This window comes from Lissotriton helveticus, chromosome 11 (genome assembly GCF_964261635.1).
Source record: "Lissotriton helveticus chromosome 11, aLisHel1.1, whole genome shotgun sequence".
Taxonomy (NCBI): Eukaryota; Metazoa; Chordata; class Amphibia; order Caudata; family Salamandridae; genus Lissotriton; species Lissotriton helveticus.
Genome location: NC_136072.1, coordinates 935,326,085 through 935,347,023, shown reverse-complemented (window position 1 = coordinate 935,347,023; position 20,939 = coordinate 935,326,085). Strand labels below are relative to the sequence as shown.

Sequence of the window (20,939 nt, the reverse complement as noted above, 5' to 3'; positions counted from 1 at the left end):
TTACTAAGCCATGCAAAGCCATCTTGTGTGGCTCTGCGTAGCTTAGTAAATCTAGAGTGACACAAGGCAGTGCAAGTCACTTCCGGGTGTTACTCAGCGTTGACAAGGCTTTTCGTGGGTGGAGTGTGGCCGTTCCCACGCATCCACTCATAGATTTTGGCTCATTCCCAAATTTACTAAACATATTGAACCTGGGAATGTGTTAAAATGGTACAACATCCCAACAGAGCCTAGAAATATGCTTTTTTTTCCTTATTATTTCCTCTTTCTACTTGTTCTGCTTTCTGCAGCACACATAAAAAGAGGAAATAGCCGCCGATGATTGTTTTTGTGGAGGAAGTTGTCCCTTCCTGCGCAAAAACAATCCTGCCTGTGACGCAAGCCCCCTTGCACCAGGGTGGAGGAGTGCGAGCGTAGATGCTAGGCTACACTCAGTGCGCCAGCGCAGAGGGAGAGCAGGAATGCAATGTATCCTATTAAATATGGCTTATTCCTACTCTGCCGGTGACGCAACACAGCAAGCGCCTGGGCTACATTGCGCTGTGTAAAATGTAGTAAATCTTGGCATTGCTATCACTCAACAGTTAGAGGCTCCTGTAGCACGGCTTCTGAAAAAGCATACACTTATAAATGTACATGTTACATTTTTAAGCTCACATGAGAAAATATTTACATCAGACCTGCACCCCATTTCTGCACTTTGCAACTGCTCAGGAGTCCTTGGCATTAACAGCTACCTCACAGATATGCCAACATTGAGAGCAGAAATCACTTATGCATTTAAATAGAGCATATGTGGTTTAGCTTTTTAACCCACTTTTTAAAGCTACAGCGGCTGTCATATTATCAACAGTGCTAAGCAAAAAAACTGTTCAAAAAATGGATTACCTTACAGAGAGGTTCAATGCACAATGACACTTTGAACAGGATTCGCTTTCTCTCTCTCTCTAGGGCAATAAGGGAGGAGTCAGTGTGCGCATGTCTCTATTTGGTCATATGGTGTGCTTCCTGAACTGCCATTTACCAGCTCACATGGAGAACTCAGAGCAACGGATGGAAAATTTTGGGAGCATCCTTCAGCTGCAGCAGTTTGAAGGTCCCTTGGCCAATGGTGTCCTTGACCACGAGTAGGTAACTTGTGTCTCCTTACCCTCGTCTGCTCGTCTTTACATATGCAAGTCCTCATGGTCATCACTTCTGGCTCACATCCTCTGACACTGACTACCATCTTTCTGTTCTACCATCTTAATCCAGAAACACTATTCCTCACTACCTACTGCATGGTGCTACTCTCTGAGACAGCGTCGTCACTAAGTGAAAAAAGATTCAATTCTCTTTATCCAGGTCTGCATCATCAACAATAAAGATTGCACACTGGGCCTTTATTGATGATGTTTTGTTGCGTTTGCGGTATATGGAGATATCCTTCAGTAGGATGTCCCTTTAAATCAAAACAACAAAATAGGTATTGACAAGTAGAGCTCATTGTGCAAGGGCCTTTTCTGATGCCCATCATTCCGCCTGTGTGATATCCCAAACTCTTCCTTTAAGACCAGTTTCCCCCTAGTGCTCATTCAATTGTTTTTATTTAACACATTGTGAGACTTTAAGAAACCTGCTCACTGTAGGTGTACCCCCCACTATTGAGAATCCGTGACATGAATGTATCATTACATTGATGCTACTACTTCCCAAGTACTATAACTGACAATACCACCAGTAATAATTAGATAAGCAGAAGGGTAAGCGTAAGAATTAGGGCTAGTCTAAGGAGCATTGTTCAGGTTTGGGTTTGGGTAAGTGTTAGAGCTAGGTTTAGAATCGGCAGGGATATAGTTTGAATTAGGCTTTGGTTTGGGATAAGGGATGACTAAGGCTTTGGTTTAGGATTTGGTCGAGGGATAAGGGCAAGAAATATGTTTGGGATTAGGAGAAGGATTCTTTAGTTGAGGAGACTTAGGGGCCCATTAGGATGTCGGGCGGATTGCCCCCGCCAGGCTGGCGGTAGCCACTGCCAGCCTGGCGGGGGCAATCCGCCCGACATCCTCACTAGTTTCCCCCCCCGCCATATTAGTATGGCGGGGGGGGACCTCGGCGGACGGAAAGACCGTCCGCCGCTTTTCCGCCCCGGTCGCCTTGCGGCCGGGGTGGAAAAGGAATAATATGGTAGCCATATTAGCATGGGCATTTTACAATGCCTTTCCGTGGCGGCATTATTTTTGCCGCCACGGAAAGGCATGCGGTCTTCACTCTGGGGGCCCCCTGCAGGCCTCCAGAGTGAAGGAGGGGTGGGGGCTGCACACGGGGGGTACCTGTGGTACCCCCCCCCACATTTGCATAAACAAAGCGGCAGGCACCGCGCGTTGCCTGCCGCTTTGTAGATGCAAATGCTGAAATGCATGTCTAGCATTGTGGTGGGCGGTGCTGAGGGCACCGCCTGCCGCAATGCTACAAATGCATGATGTGCCTGCCACTGTGGCGGGCACATCCTAATGCCTCCCACGGGACCCCCACCCTTATGGCGGGCGGTCCCAATCCCCGCTAGGATGACGGCCGGACAAAGTCCACCCGTCATCCTAATGGACCCCTTAGCCTTAGGTTCAGTTTAGGCTTAGGGTATAATTTATGGTTAATAACGCTAGGTTGAAAGTTAGGGTAATGCTTAGAATTCAATTTGGTGTTAGATTCCAGATTAGTGTAAAATTTGGTTTTAGGTTTTAACGTTAGGCTCAAGGTTAGTATACTTATCATTGTGCTTCGCTTAGTCAATGTAGCAGTATTCTAAGTAATGGGAATTTCAATGTAAATTGCATTCTTAGTAATTGAAATTTCAGTAATGTTATTTTTAATAGTGAGAATTTCAATATAATGGATTGTCTGTAGGGATGTGTATGTATATTTTATGGAGTGACATACAGCTTACATTGAAATGCACTTTCATTTATTCATTACATATTTTGGTAGAAGTGACCTTTCCTGTTCGTATGGTGCTCGTGATACTCTGGTGGACCAATGAAGAGTTGATCTCATGCTAGGCGTACATCGAGTGTACCTATTTCTGCTTCAGACCTTACTGCCTTTCAGAGACACTGGCATTTGGGAGATGGGTTTCTAGCTCAGTCCCCTCTGGGTCTTGTTCTCTCGTGTCTGATACTATGACTTCTTTAACATACTTCATGTGCTTTCCTCTTGTGCTAGAGAACGTGGGAGACATGATTAGAACATCACGTGCATGAACCACCCTCCCACACACTGCTCTACATGTTTCAATCCCTAGCTCTTCTCACAAAATACATTGTCATGTATTAGGGGCTATAATTCTGTATCCCCAAAGAATGGCTTGGAATCTGGCTGCCACAGTTCTCTGCTTGCTACCTGTCTACATTTCAATCCATTTAGATCTCTCCCAGGCCCCTTCTCCTGATTGGGTAATCTGTTCTGACACAGATCATCCTGGCATCTGCAGCTATATATATCTTCCACTCTGGTGCAGCTGTTGAGAGCCCATGTCATAGTAGTTTGACATCAATGTACCTGAAATTGATAAAATGACAACGCGCCTTGCCTAATTAGGAACAGTGGCCTGCAAACGCCTCTAATTGGACAACCTTTGCTGCAACTGCTAACAGAAATTGAGCAAAGCTGAAGGGACAGAGTGTGGGTATTTCATTGTAATTCTTGAGCTGCAGGGATACGTTTTGGCCCCTCCTCTAGTTAACTTCCTAAATTTTGGCTGAAAGGGCTCCTACGCAGACAATGAAGAGCCATGGCGCAAGAAGCTACCATGCTTGTCCACACGGCTGACCAGCTCTTTACACAGCATATACGCATTTTGTGAACAGCCTGCCGTTAACCATCGAATTGAGTTTGGCGGCTTTAGTTCAAGCCTATTACACTCAGCGATAGCATTCAGAGCCGGGCAGAAGTCGTGGACAATATTCTACAATCTACCCCACAAGCAAGCATTGCGACCCAGCCCAACGCTCTGCTGGCGTCTTTGGGAAACCTTTCCAGAAGTACATCTTGATTAAAAATAGGTGTTTCGCCCAGGACTCTAACAGCCTACCAAGGGACATTATTCCTCCTCAACAGCAAACCCACAAATTATCGTAGCAATCCTTAGAAGACCTTCAGCCTTCCTTGTAGCCTGGGTCCAGCGCTGCAGACCGTATCACACTATACACTCACAACAAAGAGTTACCCACTCCTGAAAAAGATATGGGATTTTGTGGGGAAGGTGTTTGCTTGAGCAGACCAGTCAAAATTGTTCTGGTCAGACTAGGGCAGATGGCATCATTAGTCATAATGGAGATTTTTGCTGAGACTCTCTGCCCCGCTTTGCTGGAGAACGTGAGAGTTGACCCAGAGGCGTAATGTACTATGATGTGCTCCCCTCTTACAAAGTTTAGTAGGGATCCCCTAAAAGTCGCTTAAGCTATCCCTTCACAGATAATTCTTGGGCCAAGTGGGGACCCACTGAGCAGTGCCCTTTGCTTTGTGCACCATAAGTGCTGCATGGAATTATGCTAAGATTAGGAGTCATATTGATCACATGAGGGGTGACTTAAGGCCGAGTAGATGCCCGTCCTGCGGGAACCCACAATGCACACGTAGACACAGCCCCTACTGGAACCTTCACTTTTATCTTCCTCACATCTCCCTGTTGATGTAAAGATCTTGTGCTCAGCAAACAGCAGGCCAGGATCCACATAATGCATGCACATGTACCATACCACAAGTGTCGAGCTACTTCAGCGAATGGGGCAGGGCGATGGGGCTGTCTCCCTGCCACTCCTCTGTCCTCACCGATCTCCTTTTCTTCCCCCAGTGTCGTTTTCTGGTTTGGGGACTTGAACTTTCGTATTGAAGACTATGATATGCACTTTGTGAAATACGCCATTGATAACAGCAAGCTGGGGTTACTCTTGGAGAAGGATCAGGTAAGATGATCCCACCTTGCAAATACTGGGTACATGGTTTTCTGCATAATTAAACCACATAAACATTCTTGCACGACTTCATCCATTCTAATGTTTTTCTTAAACACAGGTGTATGTGGGACCACATGTCTGCAGCGACACGGTTTGAGAAGTCTGCCATATACACATGACACGCAAACCCTACCCGCATAGGTCTCACTGCACTCACACACTCTACCCATCCGTACACCAGAATCTAATGCTTAAGTGCAATATCCTCTCTCCTTTTGCTTCAGTGTCACTCCTGGAGACAAAACACAATAACAGCACACCTCTGGGTCTTGCGTAGGACATCAATTCACTGCCTCTATGGGCATGCAGAATGTCTACAGACGCGCTTTAGTGCTGTAAACGTCACTCTTTGATTATTCATAAAAATCAGAAACAGGTAGCAAAGTGTTTCCCCTCGAGCATGCGGTCCAGGTGTGTCAGTGAGCTTAGTAGGTTTTTGTTATTTTAATTTATATAGCGTGCGATTCACCCCGAGAAGGGTATCTCCGCGCACAGGAGGATCGCCGGCAAAGCAAACACTAGATCAAAAAATTCTGTGTTGGGCAGTTTCCTGAATTTCAGATGGTCAGAACATGTGCACATGTGGTAAGGTAACATGTTCCAGTACATAGGGGCTAGGTAGGAAAAATACCTTCCTCCCATCCTAGACTTTGTTATATCTGGGACAGCGAGCTATGCTTTGACACTTGACCTGAGGCGTCTAGCTGGACAGTAATGTCTCATTGGCAGAGGCGAGTAACGCGTTGCAGTAATCCAATCTGCGTGTTATAAGCGCTTGGACCAGGGTCCCCCTTGCCACGAGAGGATAATATGGTAACAGATGCCCGGAGTGGCAAGGACCTGCTCTTTCATAGTCAAAGTTTGGTTTAGAGACCATCGCTATAAAGAATGGGTAAGGTGAGGGCGTGTCGGTAGAGGAACAGGGTCAGAGTATCCTCCTCTACACAGAGGCAGGATAAGTATGTACTCCTATACTGAAGTGGGGGTAAGCACAGGTCCCTGTAGAAAGCTGCAGGATCAGGATATATTGGCATTCAGAGTTGTAGGAATAAGCATATGCCTCCCTGCACGGCTGTATGACCACAGGGTACTCCTATACATAATTGCCGGATAAGCACATGCTTCTATGCACAGCTGCAGGATCAGAGTGTACTCCTTTACAGACGTGCGTGATAAGCACATTCCCTATACACAGCTGCAGGATCAGAGTGTACTCCTGTACAGAGGTGTGTGATAAACACATTCCCTATACACAGCTGCAGGATCAGAGTGTACTCCTGTACAGAGGTGTGTGATAAACACATTCCCTATACACAGCTGCAGGATCAGACTGTACTCCTGTACAGAAGTGTATGATAAGCACAAGCCCTATACACAGCTGCAGGATCAGAGTGTACTCCTGTACAGAGGTGTGTGATAAACACATTCCCTAAACACAACTGCAGGATCAGAGTGCACTCCTGAACAGAGGTACGTGAGAGGCACATGCTCTATACACAGCTGTAGGATCAGAGTTTACTCCTGTACAGAGGTGCATGACAAGCTCATGCCCTATACACAGCTGTAGGATCAGAGTTTACTCCTGTACAGAGGTGCATGATAAGCTCATGCCCTATACACAGCTGCAGGATCAGAGTGTACTGCTCTACAGAGGTGCATGACAAGCACATGCTCTATACACAGCTGCTGGACCAGAGTGTACTCCTGTACAGAGGTGTGTGATAAGCACAAGCACTATACACAGCTGCAGGATCAGAGTGTACTCCTGTACAGAGGTGCGTGATAAGCACAAGCACTATACACAGCTGCAGGATCAGAGTGTACTCCTGCACAGAGGTGTGTGATAAACACATTCCCTATACACAGCTGCAGGATCAGAGTGTACTCCTGTACAGAGGTGTGTGATAAACACATTCCCTATACACAGCTGCAGGATCAGACTGTACTCCTGTACAGAGGTGTGTGATAAACACATTCCCCATACACAGCTGCAAGATCAGAGTGTACTCCTGTACAGATGTGTATGATAAGCACAAGCCCTATACACAGCTGCAGGATCAGAGTGTACTCCTGTACAGAGGTGTGTGATAAACACATTCCCGATACACAACTGCAGGATCAGAGTGCACTCCTGAACAGAGGTACGTGAGAGGCACATGCCCTATACACAGCTGTAGGATCAGAGTTTACTCCTGTACAGAGGTGCATGACAAGCTCATGCCCTATACACAGCTGTAGGATCAGAGTTTACTCCTGTACAGAGGTGCATGATAAGCTCATGCCCTATACACAGCTGCAGGATCAGAGTGTACTGCTCTACAGAGGTGCATGACAAGCACATGCTCTATACACAGCTGCTGGATCAGAGTGTACTCCTGTACAGAGGTGTGTGATAAGCACAAGCACTATACACAGCTGCAGGATCAGAGTGTACTCCTGTACAGAGGTGTGTGTGATAAGCACAAGCCCTATACACAGCTGCAGGATCAGAGTGTACTCCTGTACAGAGGTGTGTGATAAACACATTCCCTAAACACAACTGCAGGATCAGAGTGCACTCCTGAACAGAGGTACGTGAGAGGCACATGCTCTATACACAGCTGTAGGATCAGAGTTTACTCCTGTACAGAGGTGCATGACAAGCTCATGCCCTATACACAGCTGTAGGATCAGAGTTTACTCCTGTACAGAGGTGCATGATAAGCTCATGCCCTATACACAGCTGCAGGATCAGAGTGTACTGCTCTACAGAGGTGCATGACAAGCACATGCTCTATACACAGCTGCTGAACCAGAGTGTACTCCTGTACAGAGGTGTGTGATAAGCACAAGCACTATACACAGCTGCAGGATCAGAGTGTACTGCTGTACAGAGGTGCATGACAGGCACATGCTCTATACACAGTTGCAGAATCAGTGTGTACTCCTGCACAGAGGTGTGTGATAAGCACATGCCCTATACACAGCTGCAGGATCAGTGTGTACTCCTGTACAGTGGTGCAGGATTAAGCACATGCCCCATACACAGCTGCAGGATCAGAGTGTACTCCTGTACAGTGGTGCAGGATTAAGCACATGCCCCATACACAGCTGCTGTATCAGAGTGTACTCCTGTGAAGAGGTGTGTGATAAACACATTCCCTATACACAGCTGCAGGATGGGAGTTTACTCCTGTACAGTGGTGTGTGACAAGCACATGTCCTATACACAGCTGCAGGATGAGAGTGTACTCCTGTGAAGAGGTGTGTGATAAGCACATGTCCTATACACAGCTGCAGGATGGGAGTTTACTCCTGTACAGTGGTGTGTGACAAGCACATGTCCTATACACAGCTGCAGGATGAGAGTGTACTCCTGTGAAGAGGTGTGTGATAAGCACATGTCCTATACACAGCTGCAGGATGAGAGTGTACTCCTGTGAAGAGGTGTGTGACAAGCACATGTCCTATACACAGCTGCAGGATGACAGTATATCCCTTAACAGCTCTGCAGGACTAAAGCTGATACTTTGCACAGGTACAGAATCAGAGTGCCGCCTATATCTGATTGTGAGAGTGTTTTTCCTGCATGACAAGAGTGTTAAGCCCCAGGAGGGACCCTAAAATCAGCGTGTGGCCTCCCCGTCGTGCACATTTCTGCTCAATGTTCACACTTTTCTGCCATACAGTGCTGTCTGTCCAGGGGTGACCGTCACACACCAGGGATCAACACCCAGAACAAATCTGATCTCTGCGCTGCCCTTTCCACTCCAGGGACCTGCAGCTGCAATTGCCCTTAGGGCTTGTGTGTAAAATTAATTGGCCACAGTCCACACCAGTGGAAGAATGCTTCTATGGAAACAGGAAGCTGGCTTTTTATTCCTTCCTTGGAGCTGCTTAATTCACCAACCCGCCCTGACTGTTTTTTGAGTGGTGTGAACCGGTTCCGCCATTCTTCGGTACTCACTCTTGTTCTCAGCCCATCAGTTAGTGGACGAGCTGACGTCAGCTCGGGAGCGCCTGCTCCAAATGAGACTCCAGTATAAGTATAGTTATTATGTCATTCTATGCCGGCCTCTTTCATGTCACTCTTATTTTACTCATTCCCTAGGGTAGCAGTGGCGGCTGGCATGTCCCGAGGGTGGTAGGGCAGGTGGGGGAAAATAAAAAATAAATGTAATAAAACACTTACCTTCCTGCAACGAGACAAAGTTCTCCATCGTCTTCTCTCCTCGAGGCAGGCTCCCAAGGCAAACATGGTGTAGCTTTCATGCTGATGACAGCAGCGCCCTGATTGGAGTGAGTGGCCTCTATCGGCGCTCCGGAGGGCACTGGATGTCTGCACTTACTCTTAATCCCGCTTACTTAAGAGAGCTGGGTTGAGAGGTTTAAATTGCGCATGTCTGTCTGGACGTCTCAAGACAATGGGCTGAAGAGACATGCGCACTTTATACAAGTGCAAAATGCAGCCCACCCTCCTCTCTGCCATTCAGCAGCAGCGCCGCCCCCGTCCTGACACTCCGTTCGGGACAGGGTGACGGAAAATAAAATTGTAATGAATTAGCTTCATTAACTTTTTTATTTTTCGTCTCTGACGCATTTCAGTGGGGCGACTCTCTTCCGTTAGAATGGAGGAGCCTCTTAAAAAAGATGTGACTTGTTCTCTTAGGGTAAGCATTAGTCATGTGATTGACTTTGGGCGGAGTCTCAGTAGAACTTTTTTCTAAATCTTTACCATTCTTAGCAAGCCAGGCGACCCTAGACAAGTCCTAGACAAATCACATTATGTTCCTGGGTCTCAGTTCCCATATATGCAAAAGTATAGCGTATTAACAAACCGACTGCTCAATATTAGGTATTATCTAAAAATACTGGATACTGTAATTGTATATAGCGCTTACTACCCCTGACAGGGTGTTGAGCATTTTTTCGGGAGAGTAGCACGCTACACCGGACGCAAAGTGGATTAGTGGTGGATTAGTATAGAGACATATAAGTTATTAAATTTGAGTGGTGGCCATGTGAGTCTGTTAGTTGGATTGAATAGGATAAAGGAGGGGTAGGGGTGGGAAGAGTCTAGAATGGTTAGTAGGGAGATCATAGTAGTAAGATGAGGTTTGGTATGAGTCAAAGGATAGCTAGAGGAGGGAAGAGTCTAGAAAGGTTTATTAGGGAGATCGTAGTAGGAAAAGTCGGATAGTGGAGGCAGAGGATATATTGAAAGAGGTATAGGATTGGACAGTGTAGTAAATTGGAGAGTTGACGTTTTTTTTTTCTTACTGTAGGAATAAAGTATTCAATATATAGGTACGTAACTACATAGAAATGCATACATGTATATGGTAAATAGTAAAGAGGTATAAAGTTGTATTATGTAAAGTCCCCTATGTACATGTATGGCTAGGAAAGTTCCAGTTGTTATTGGTCTGTAGTTGTTGGGGTCATGTGGATCCAGGTTTGTTTTCTTTAATCATGGAAATATGTCGGCCTTTTTATAGCCATCTGGAAAGATTCCTATAGTTAAAGAATTATTGCTTGTTCTTCTGACAGGTGTGGCAGCAGAGGTAGTTAAAAGAATTGTCTTGAAGATTTGTGGTAGATAAGGGTCAGAAGGGCAATCGGGTGGCCTGCTTGCTTTGACAAGATCCATTAATTCAGTTTCTGTTGGTTTGTTTGAAGGAATGTAGAGGCTGGGTTTGCCTACTCTTGGAGAGGACTGTTGGAAATAGGTTGGTGATGGTTGATTTTCCTTTGTTTTAAATAGGAGTCCAACATGTCTGGTTTGGTTGTGTATTGATTTGTGTAATGATATTGCAGTATTCCTTTCCTCACTTACTCCCACAGTGCCCATATTTCATGCATTTATAGACTCTCACTCAATCCCACTTTACTGGCTCAAACTACTCTGATAAGTGAATGTTTGCGTATTCTACGCCAGTGGACGCATCCGTTGAAATATTGACAGAACAGTTCAATTCTGTTAGTTGTATAAACCAGATGCTGTGTGGTAAATACATACAGCCTGATTTAAAGTGCGGCAGCAAGGGTTTCCATCATTCTGAAGGTCCTCCCACCTCATTAAGAGTTGGGTTGACCTTCAGTATGTCAGAGGCGGTGTCTTCTTGGTCCCTGTCACTTACGTACACCGTCAGGCCGCTGGAGGTTTTGCAGTTTGTCTGCCTGTCATATTTAGAGTGGGAAAACAAATGGCAAGTTTTTACTTTTATTATCATCAACAAAAGAGAGCCTATTCTAGTGAACATCTAGAGACGTTATGTCCAAGTGACGAAACACACAGTGAATTTGATTAATTAATTAATTACATTAGGTGGTCAAAAAACTAACAAAACTAATGAGACTAAGAAACTATAGAGACAGGAGAAAGATTATTTTCTAAAAGAACCCTCACTCACCCTAGTGGTGACATGCTTCATCATGGGGTTCGTCACAGGGGGGCCAGGCTATCCCCCCCTGTGTGCTTCAACGCCTGCGATTGCAGCGAAGCAGGTATGTCAGCAGTGAAATATGTGAAAATCGTGAATGTGTGGTGACAATAAAAGATCCCAACTGATCCTCAACAACTTTATTTAAAGGACCAATTGTTCACAGTAAAATGGTGTGATCACTGCAAGGTCAAAATTAAAACCTTGGTGACATGGTGTAGGTGGTCAACATGTTTCTGCTGTATTGCGTGCTTTTTCAGCTCAGCTTTCTTCAGGACCAAAATAAGAAAAGTGCGCCCTCCGGGGGTCCACCCACGCTAAGGGGTGTCCACACCGTTAGGACCATAGAGGAAAAAAATATTTTAACTCTCCTCGGTTAACTCACGGTTTTACCCGTACTCGATAATCCTGCAATTTGCCTGGATACCATCTAAAACATAAAACAAACATTTCTATTATATGTATGTTGATTAATTCATGTCTCCAAATCAGGTTTATCATTTCAAGTAGTTATTGACCTGTTAACTCGAGTAGTTTTTCAGTTACAGATTTATGACTCATATTTGGTCGTTTTATTTATATATGGAACAAAATCTTTTTGGATTGTTTACACGTTTAAAAATACCGGGTATTATGCTCATTAAAATCCGGATCCCGACCACCCCCTCTCGGGAGTTATCAGGGCCACAGAGACAAAAAAGTAACAGAGGTTCACATGGTCAAACTTAAAACACTCACTCAGTTTGAAGAGTTGGTGTGCCACATGGACGCTCAGTCTGGCATTCTCTTCACGTCCCGTGATTGTCTATACAAACAAGCCAACATAAAGCGAGTTGTAATCCAAAAATCCAATGCTATCCTGATCACTTCCTGACTCAGAACGCTCTACAATGCAGCAAAACAGCCACTTATTTAATCGGGTACGGCTCGCCGCCTGGAACCTATTGTCTCTTCCCGCTGGCGTCCGGATGTTACTTTCAGTGGCGCTCCGCTAGTTTAAATCACTTGGCTCGTGTGTTAATGCGTCATCAATCACATGACCGGAAATGGGTTTTATATTTTTATCTATAAGACTTGTTTTACCATTTCGACATGTATGTGCGATTGTATAATGAAACTAAGATAATCCAATTTCATAAAGTTATGAAATTCTTTCAGACACCCGCTCCATGAATAATATTCGTCACGCAGTCGTAAAATAAACAATCATCACCCGGTAGTGCTTGGTACTTCCCAGCTAACTTCCCACTTCCTGCAGTGTTTACCAGAATGCTAGACCGCCAACCTCGGGCTTAGAATACTCGCGATCGTACACTGCGTGTGATGTAAATTTTAATCCACTGTTGTTAATATACGATAGCAGGATAGGAAATATTAACCAATAATTAATACATAGCAACAAAAAGTTTTTTATGTTTATTTGCTTCTTAAGCACCCTAGGATCCATATTGCATGTTGGAATTCTGAATAATTTCAGGGAGCTATTTAGTCACAAATTCAGTAAAAGAATATAAAAATAAATTCAGTAAAAGAATATAAAAATACTGAATTTCTACAGAGGGGGCTCTATCTTCGTATAATACCCCAGGGGATATCATCGTTAAGTCCCGTTCGGTTTGAAGATAGGCGGTAAACCCACCTCTGTTCCAATTCGAATAATCTGTGTTCGTTGCTATGTTCAGGGTGTTCAATCACTGTCCAGTGAATGTCATCCGGGGAATGTTTCTGTTCCAAAAAATGTGTTGTCATCTTCGTGTTGCTCTTACCACATCTAATACTGCTTCTGTGTTCACAAATACGGAGTTTGACCATCCTTTTGGTCATTCCTACGTATCGCAAACCACAGGGGCAGGAAATTAAATAAACGACATTAGCAGTGTTACAGTTAGTGTGGCTTCTCTGTTCCCAGATCTTATTGGGTTCCAATGCTAAAGTTTTTGAGCTGGTGGTGAATGGACACACACTACAACCTCCGCAGGGGTAATGTCCTTTTACAGGCGGTAACCCCCACGCATTCAGGACACTTCTGGTGGACTCCTGTGTCTTCCGAGGGCGCGTGTGGACCAAGGAATCTTTGAGACTCTTAGCCTTTTTATATGAAAAGACAGGTTTTTCCCAGTTACATTATTGGAAGTTAGAATTCTCCAATGTTTATTAATGCAGCGACTCACTATATTAGATGCTGTGTTATATGTAGTGACACATGTCAACGGTGGTTCACTGTCCTCATTGCGTGGATTGTCTTCTAACAAGGAGTCTCTATTTTGATTTCTCGCTCTTTTATAGCTCCTCGTTAATAGATGTTGTGGGTAGCCACGATTGTGCATCTTGGTAGTCAAGTCCCTTGATTGGTCTTTATAGTCCGCTACATCACTACAGTTCCTCCTAATGCGGAGGTACTGTCCAAATGGTAAATTTTCCCTCAATGGTTGAGGGTGAAAGCTGGTGTAATGTAGAAGATTATTTTTACTGGTCGGTTTGTAGTAGGTTTTAGTTTTTAACTTATTCCCTACTCGTGTAATGGTTACATCCAAAAATACCACAGTGGATTAGTTGTATTCATAGGTAAACTTAAGATTGGGATCGCAACCATTAACCCAGTTGAAAAAGGATTTTAGTGTCTCATCACTCCCTTTCCATATTAACAGCACATCGTCTATGTACCTTTGCCATAGGATGATGTTGTCAAGAAAGGGGTTATCAGGAGGTAGAATGTGAAGTCTTTCAAAGTTAAAAACGTACAGCCCCGCCACACTGGGGGCAAAAGTGCTGCCCATCGAGGTACCAGTAGCTTGTAAATATAACTGGTCCTCATATTGAAAAAAGTTTTTCTTAAGGGCCAAAGATGCACAATTTGTCACAAAGGATTTTGATGTTTTGTAATTCCACGTAGTGGTCTCTAGTGTGTCGGCTATCACATCAATAGTTGCATCTTGTAGGATGCAAGTATAGAGGCTCTCAATGTCTAATGTCGCCAGAAAACAATGATCCTCCGGTAAGGTTACTGTCTCTAGTAGAGCAAGCAGATTTTTTGTATCTCTGATGTAAGTACTAGTTGATTCTACTATAGGTCTTAAGAAAAAGTCACAATATTTGGACAACGGTTCAAGCAAAGAACCTAGACCTGAGACAATTGGTCTCCCTGGTGGTGGTGAGACACCTTTGTGTGTTTTAGGGAGGGTGTAAAAATAAGGAATTTTACCTTCAGAAGTTGTTAAATAGTCAGCCTCATGTTTAGTAATCCAACCGTCCTGCTCTGCTGATGCTACAAGTTCAATTATCTCTGATTTGAGATCCTCCGATGGATCCTCATTGAGCAGAACATGGTTGGTTGTATTACTCAACAATCGCCTGCACTCCTGATCATAGGCTTTCTTATGCTGGATAACTACTCCACCCCCTTTATCCGCACTTTTTATCACTACATCAGAGTTCCTTTGTAGTGTCTGTATTGCCTTAAATTCGCCAGATGTCAAGTTTTTATAAGGACTGGGAGTCTGGATGGATTCAATTTCCTTGACCACAGCCTGTTCAAAAGCCAATATTTCAGGCGGAACACTGTGTGGAGGAGGGGTGAATGTAGACTTCGATCTAAAGTCTGTGTCACCTTTCGTCCTCGGCGTAGAATCAGTCACTTGTTTTTCAAAAAAGCTTTTTAACCTCAGCTTTCTAAAAAAGTCCGAGAGTTCACAACGTAATTTGAATACATCAAAACCGGGAGTCGGGACAAACCCTAACCGGGCTACTCTCCTACCCCTTAATCATAATTATCATCAACAAAAGAGAGCCTATTCTTGTGAACATCTAGAGACGTTATGTCCAAGTGACGAAACACACAGTGAATTTGATTAATTAATTAATTACAGTAGGTGGTCAAAAAACTAACAAAACTAATGAGACTAAGTTTTTACTTTTGTCAGTAAGTGAAAATAACATCATTTTGATTATACCCCCCACCCACATGTCATGGGAGAAATCTACCAGGGTGAGGGGATTGTACCTTTTTATATTTTCAAAACGAAACTCCCACTTTGGGATTTAAAAAAAAAAATTAAAGCAAGTGAAAGTGTGCTGTACGGCTCTGTCATGTTGACAGAGCTGTATGGCAAACTTTCAATGCCTTGACGGGAACCTCCGGGACCCCAGTTCCTGCCACTATAAGAGATGTTAAAATGTGGATACTAAATTTGGAGTGCGGTAACTCCGTCAGGGTGAAGGAGTGCCATAACCGCACTCTAAATCAGGCCCTTTTTAGGTCTCGCCTATTTTATCCCGTTAGGGATTGAATAGGCGAGATTATAGTAAGCAGTCCGAAAAGTCTACCGAGCTGCAGATCGCGTACAGTTCTTGTGAGGCAGGCGTGTGAGGTGCACATCAAACACCATCACCATTTGTCTGAGCCTCGGCATCCGACTTCAAAGGAATCCGCTCCCAAGCCACTCCCCCGCCCCCCCATCAGACTTCAAAAGAATGCGCTCCTGCTCCCCCGACCCCCCGCCACAGCAATGCCGAGAGCTTGGTTTTTTTTGCATCCATTTCGCGGGGAAGCCGTGTTTTGTTCGGCGTTCTCTGCACCTTTCTTGGTTTTTTTTGTGGACTAAAGTGAAAGCCTACCGTGCTTGTTTACAGTAGCCTTGCTCCTCAAATGCTGTTGCTGTGTTGCCATCTCTCTAGGGACACTCAGCTTGAAAACACTCGACTTGCTAGCTGCAATGCTACATCCGCTATGCTTTGCCTCTAGACACGTTGATCCCTCGCAGACTGTGCTAACTCTGCCCCTCCTGATTCTGAAACTGACCAACGCAGTCACCACGCAGTCTCTCCATAGTGATACCGCCGCCCCACACCTATCCCCCAGTAGGGCTGAGCCAGTTGCCGTTTCAGTGCCCATATACCTCACCAAGGCGGAACAAGTTGCAGAGTTTTGTCACACTCACCTCCAATCCTCACTACCGCGTTTTTATTCATCCCATGCTTGTTTTTTTTAATTATTCCTTTGCCGCCCGGCCGCGTGGCCAATGCTTGTTTGTAAAGTCTGAACTGGGGTGGCAGAGTGGGCTAAAGAATGGTGATGGATTAAATCCAGATCTTTTGACTGGGTGTGAGTGTTTGATTGGTTCAGATGCTCCGTCCATCACCACCCCCTTTTGTATCGCTGTTTGTAAAGTCTGCACTGTATTGTAAGGCTGATTCGTTGGTGGTTTACTTAATATAGATATATTTCTAGCAGTTTGACTCCATCATAACTCATGCCAGCACAACTCTCGGCAACAAACACTTGCACGCACATTAGGTTTAGGTTTAATTTTACCTGTCCCTCTCTCCATAACACGCATTAACAAAGCAATATCTGTCCTGGCATTTTGAAAGAGAGTTGGCTGAGCATGTACAATGGTGTGCATGTTACCTGTGTTCATTCGCATGTTTCTGGCTTCTCGGAGTATGCTTACTATTAAGTGTATTCAAAATTATTTACACAAGTGCCACGCTACCTCAAACCTATTGACTGCAACATTATGCCCGGTGTTACCACCTTGAAGCAGAGGAAAGGATTATTTCAGAATGGGCCATGGATTACCACCCATTGAACACAGTACATCAAGAATTACCACCATTCTAGGTCAAGTTGAAAAGACATGCCACTATTCTGCTACAGACAACATTGTACCAGGGGTAGGCATCATGTCATGGATGCCCACAGGTTGCAAAGAATTGCCATCTTTGTGCCAGAGCCATCATTACAGTGGGAGTAGGTAGAGGACATCATGCCATGGATGGCCACAAGTTTGCTAAGAATTACTATCCAAGGGAAAGCATTTGATCCGAGTGGGCACACTGACATACCCACTCTCATGCACTCATGAACACCTATGAGGGCACACACAAACATGTATGTAGCGTTGATTCATTTTGTTTATGCTAATCTTCAACTGTTATCCTGGCTCCTGCTACTGTCCTGACCACACACCCTCACTCTCACACACCTTCACTCACCCTCACATGCCCTCACTCACCCTCACACCCCCTCACCCTCACCCTCACACCCCCTCACGCTCACACACTCTCACCCCCCTCACCCTCACACACCCTCACACCCACTCACCCTCTCACCCTCACACACCCTCACTCACCCTCACACCCTCACCCACCCTCACACCCTCACCCACCTTCACACCCTCACACCCCCTCACCCTTGCACCCCCTCACCCTCACATCCCCTCACCCTCACACCCTCACCCTCACACACCCTCACCCTCACACCCCCTCACCCTCACTCACCCTCACTCACCCTCACTCACACACCCTCACAAGCATAGCATAACAAAACTTAGCATAGCATAACAAAACACAGCATAGCATAACAAAACATAGCATAACAAAACAAAACATAGCATAGAAAAACACAACAAAGTATAGCATAGCATAACAAAACACAACAAAACATAGCATAGCATAACAAAACATAGCATAACAAAACAAAGCATAGCATAACATAACAAAGCATAGCAAAACAAAACATAGCATAGCATAGTATAAAAAAACATAGCATTGCATAACAAAACACAACAAAACATAGCAGAACAAAACATAGCAGAACAAAACATAGCATAACATAACAAAAGATAGCATAACATAACAAAACAAAGCATAACAAAACAAAACATGCATAACAAAACATAGCAAAACACAACAAAAGATAGCATAGCATAACAAAACACAACAAATCATAGCATACATAAAACATAGCATAGCAAAACATAGCATAGCATAACAAAACACAACAAAACATAGCATAACAAAACACAACATAGCATAGCATAACAAAACAAAGCTTAGCATAGCATAACAAAGCATAGCATAGCATAACAAAAATAACATAACAAAACATATCATAGCAAAACAAAGCATAGCATATTAAAACACAACAAAACATAGCATAGCATAACAAAGCATAGCATAGCAAAACACAACAAAGCATAGCATAGCATAACAAAACAAAACACAACAAAACCTAGCATAGCATAACAAAAAAAAAGCATAGGATAGCAAAACTAAACATAGCATAGCATAACAAAACAAAGCATAGGATAGCAAAACAAAATATAGCATAGCATAACAAAACATAGCATAACATAACAAAACATAGCATAACATAACACAACACATAGCATAACAAAACATAGCAAAACACAACAAAACATAGCATAGCTTAACAAAACACAACAAAACATAGCATAACAAAACAAAACATATAATAGCATAGTAAAATATAGCATACCGAACACAAAACATAGCATAGCATAGCATAACAAAACATAGCATAGCAAAACAAAGCATAGCATAATAAAACACAACAAAACATAGCATTGCATAACAAAACATAGCATAGCATAACAAAGCATAGCATAGCAAAACATAGCATAGCATAACAAAACATAGCATAGCATAACAAAACAAAGCATAGCATAACAAATCAAAGCATAGGATAGCAAAACATAGCATAGCATAACAAAACAAAACATAGGATAGCAAATCAAAACATAGCATAGCATACAGTATCACTCAGCGCCACCACAGCATCACTCAGGGACTCCACAACATCCCTTTGTGCTACCGCAGCATCACTGAATGCCACAGCATCACTTGTTCGCCATCACAACATCACTCAGCGCCACCACAACATCAATCTGTGCCACCATTCAACAACACCTGGTTCAAATATGTTCTCTCAATGTTTCAAGCTTTATTACAAATGTAACAAAAAGATGTTAAAATCTCACTTCTGTTCTTGGATTTTCATCACAATAAACTACACTGAACATAATCTTCACAAAAGTTATTTACAAAACTTTAAGCTGTTGCCATTATAAATTACAATAACTTTTATTTAAGTTTTAAATATTGAAAAAAAATTAAAAGCCATTGTTATTTGTAATATCAATACATGTAAGTCACGTAAATACAACACATATTGCATTACAAATGCTATAGGTGTCAGATTTGCGAAAGTAATAACTATTGGCATTGTAAATGACAACGCTATTAATTTAGCTATTTTCTTTTTTTTTTTTAAATATTTTTATTGAATTCAAATAACAAGAAACATAGAAATAAAACAAAAGCAAGGCAATATAATACAAATGTGTCACTTCGTTGCTGGGGGGGGGGTACATATGCAAATCAAATGTCAGAAGTATACGATGAGATTGGGGGGGGAGGAGACAAGAAGCAAACAAGATATCTAAACTCCTGCGGAGGAAACATCGGGTTGGGAGGATGACAGGTCAGTATTCAGTTCCGGACGGGGGGGAGCACATATATCACCACGGTATGTGTTCCATTGAGTCCAAATTTTCCCCCATTTGCGGGGCGTGCCACGGGAAACATAAACAGTCTTTTCTCTAAACATGCACCAGTCCATGTTTTGTTGCCACACCAGAACTGTCGGTGGCCTCTGGGCGCCCCATAACTGGGCAATGTCTCTCTTGGCAATCATATTACCCAAGGTCACCCATCGAAGCTGCGCCTGGTCATAATCAGTCGGCTCCCAGACATTCAACAGACATCTCCGCGCTTCAGGCAATGATTGCACACCCGTGACCTCACTCATAACTTCATGCACGCAAGTCCAATAGCGCAGCACAGCAGGACATTCCCAAATTATATGGAGAAACGTGCCCACCATACCACAGCCACGCCTGCACAACCCATCCGCCGAGAATCCCATGCGTACCAGACGAGGACCAGTCACATATACCCTATGAAGAATTTTGAGCTGGACAAACCGGAGGCGTACCGGGATAGCCACCTCCTTCGGGGAAGAGATCGCAGCCTGCTAGTCTTCATCATCGAGTTCTAGACCATCATTAGTCCATAACTCTCGAAGGCTATCCAGTAGGTCAATTCTGGTATTAATTAACTTTTTATATATGAGCGAGATCGTGCTATCAGGGACGTGTCCATCCAGTATCCGATCTTCAAGCGGGGACGCCTCCGGAATATCCGAACCCAGGGGAAATACGGACAGGACCGCATGTCGGATTTGTGCATACCGAAAGGATTCTCTATCATTCAGGTCGTACTCAACTTTCAGCTCCTCAAACGTCTTGACTCTACCCTTGATCCATACATCATTAACCCTGCTGATACCGATCACATCCCACCTATCAAAACCCTTCGACTTCCAGAGGGAGCCAAGTTTTTCCGACGCAAAAAGCGGAGTAGCACGGGTCGGCTAATTTAGCTATTTTCAAAAACAAAACATAAATAAAAAATGTGTGATTTACAATACCAATAGCTCAAACTTTCCTAATGCGAGACCTATTGCATTGCAAATGCTTGTTTTCCATTTGATGCTTTGATTTTTGCAAGTATTGATTTGTCTGTTTCAGTTTAAAACTGACTTTGAATATCCAGCATTGCATTTTTGGTTGAGCTGTCCTGCAATCAGATAAGGAGAAGCCACAGAGGCTCCAGAAGGGGCAGTCCCAGTTATGGCAATCATCCAATAAGATCTTGGGAAACT

The 20,939-nt window shown here is 43.9% G+C and overlaps 1 protein-coding gene across 2 annotated transcripts in view; it reads left to right on the top strand.

Moving 5' to 3' along the window:
- Positions 1-20,939, top strand: part of INPP5J (inositol polyphosphate-5-phosphatase J) — a 186,523-nt gene that overhangs the window by 111,692 nt on the left and 53,892 nt on the right. For both annotated transcript variants that reach the window (XM_078667265.1, XM_078667264.1), the window contains exons 6-7: positions 952-1,127; positions 4,829-4,940. In XM_078667265.1, coding sequence (XP_078523391.1) covers positions 952-1,127; positions 4,829-4,940 — 288 coding nt within the window. The remainder of the gene's footprint in view (positions 1-951; positions 1,128-4,828; positions 4,941-20,939) is intronic.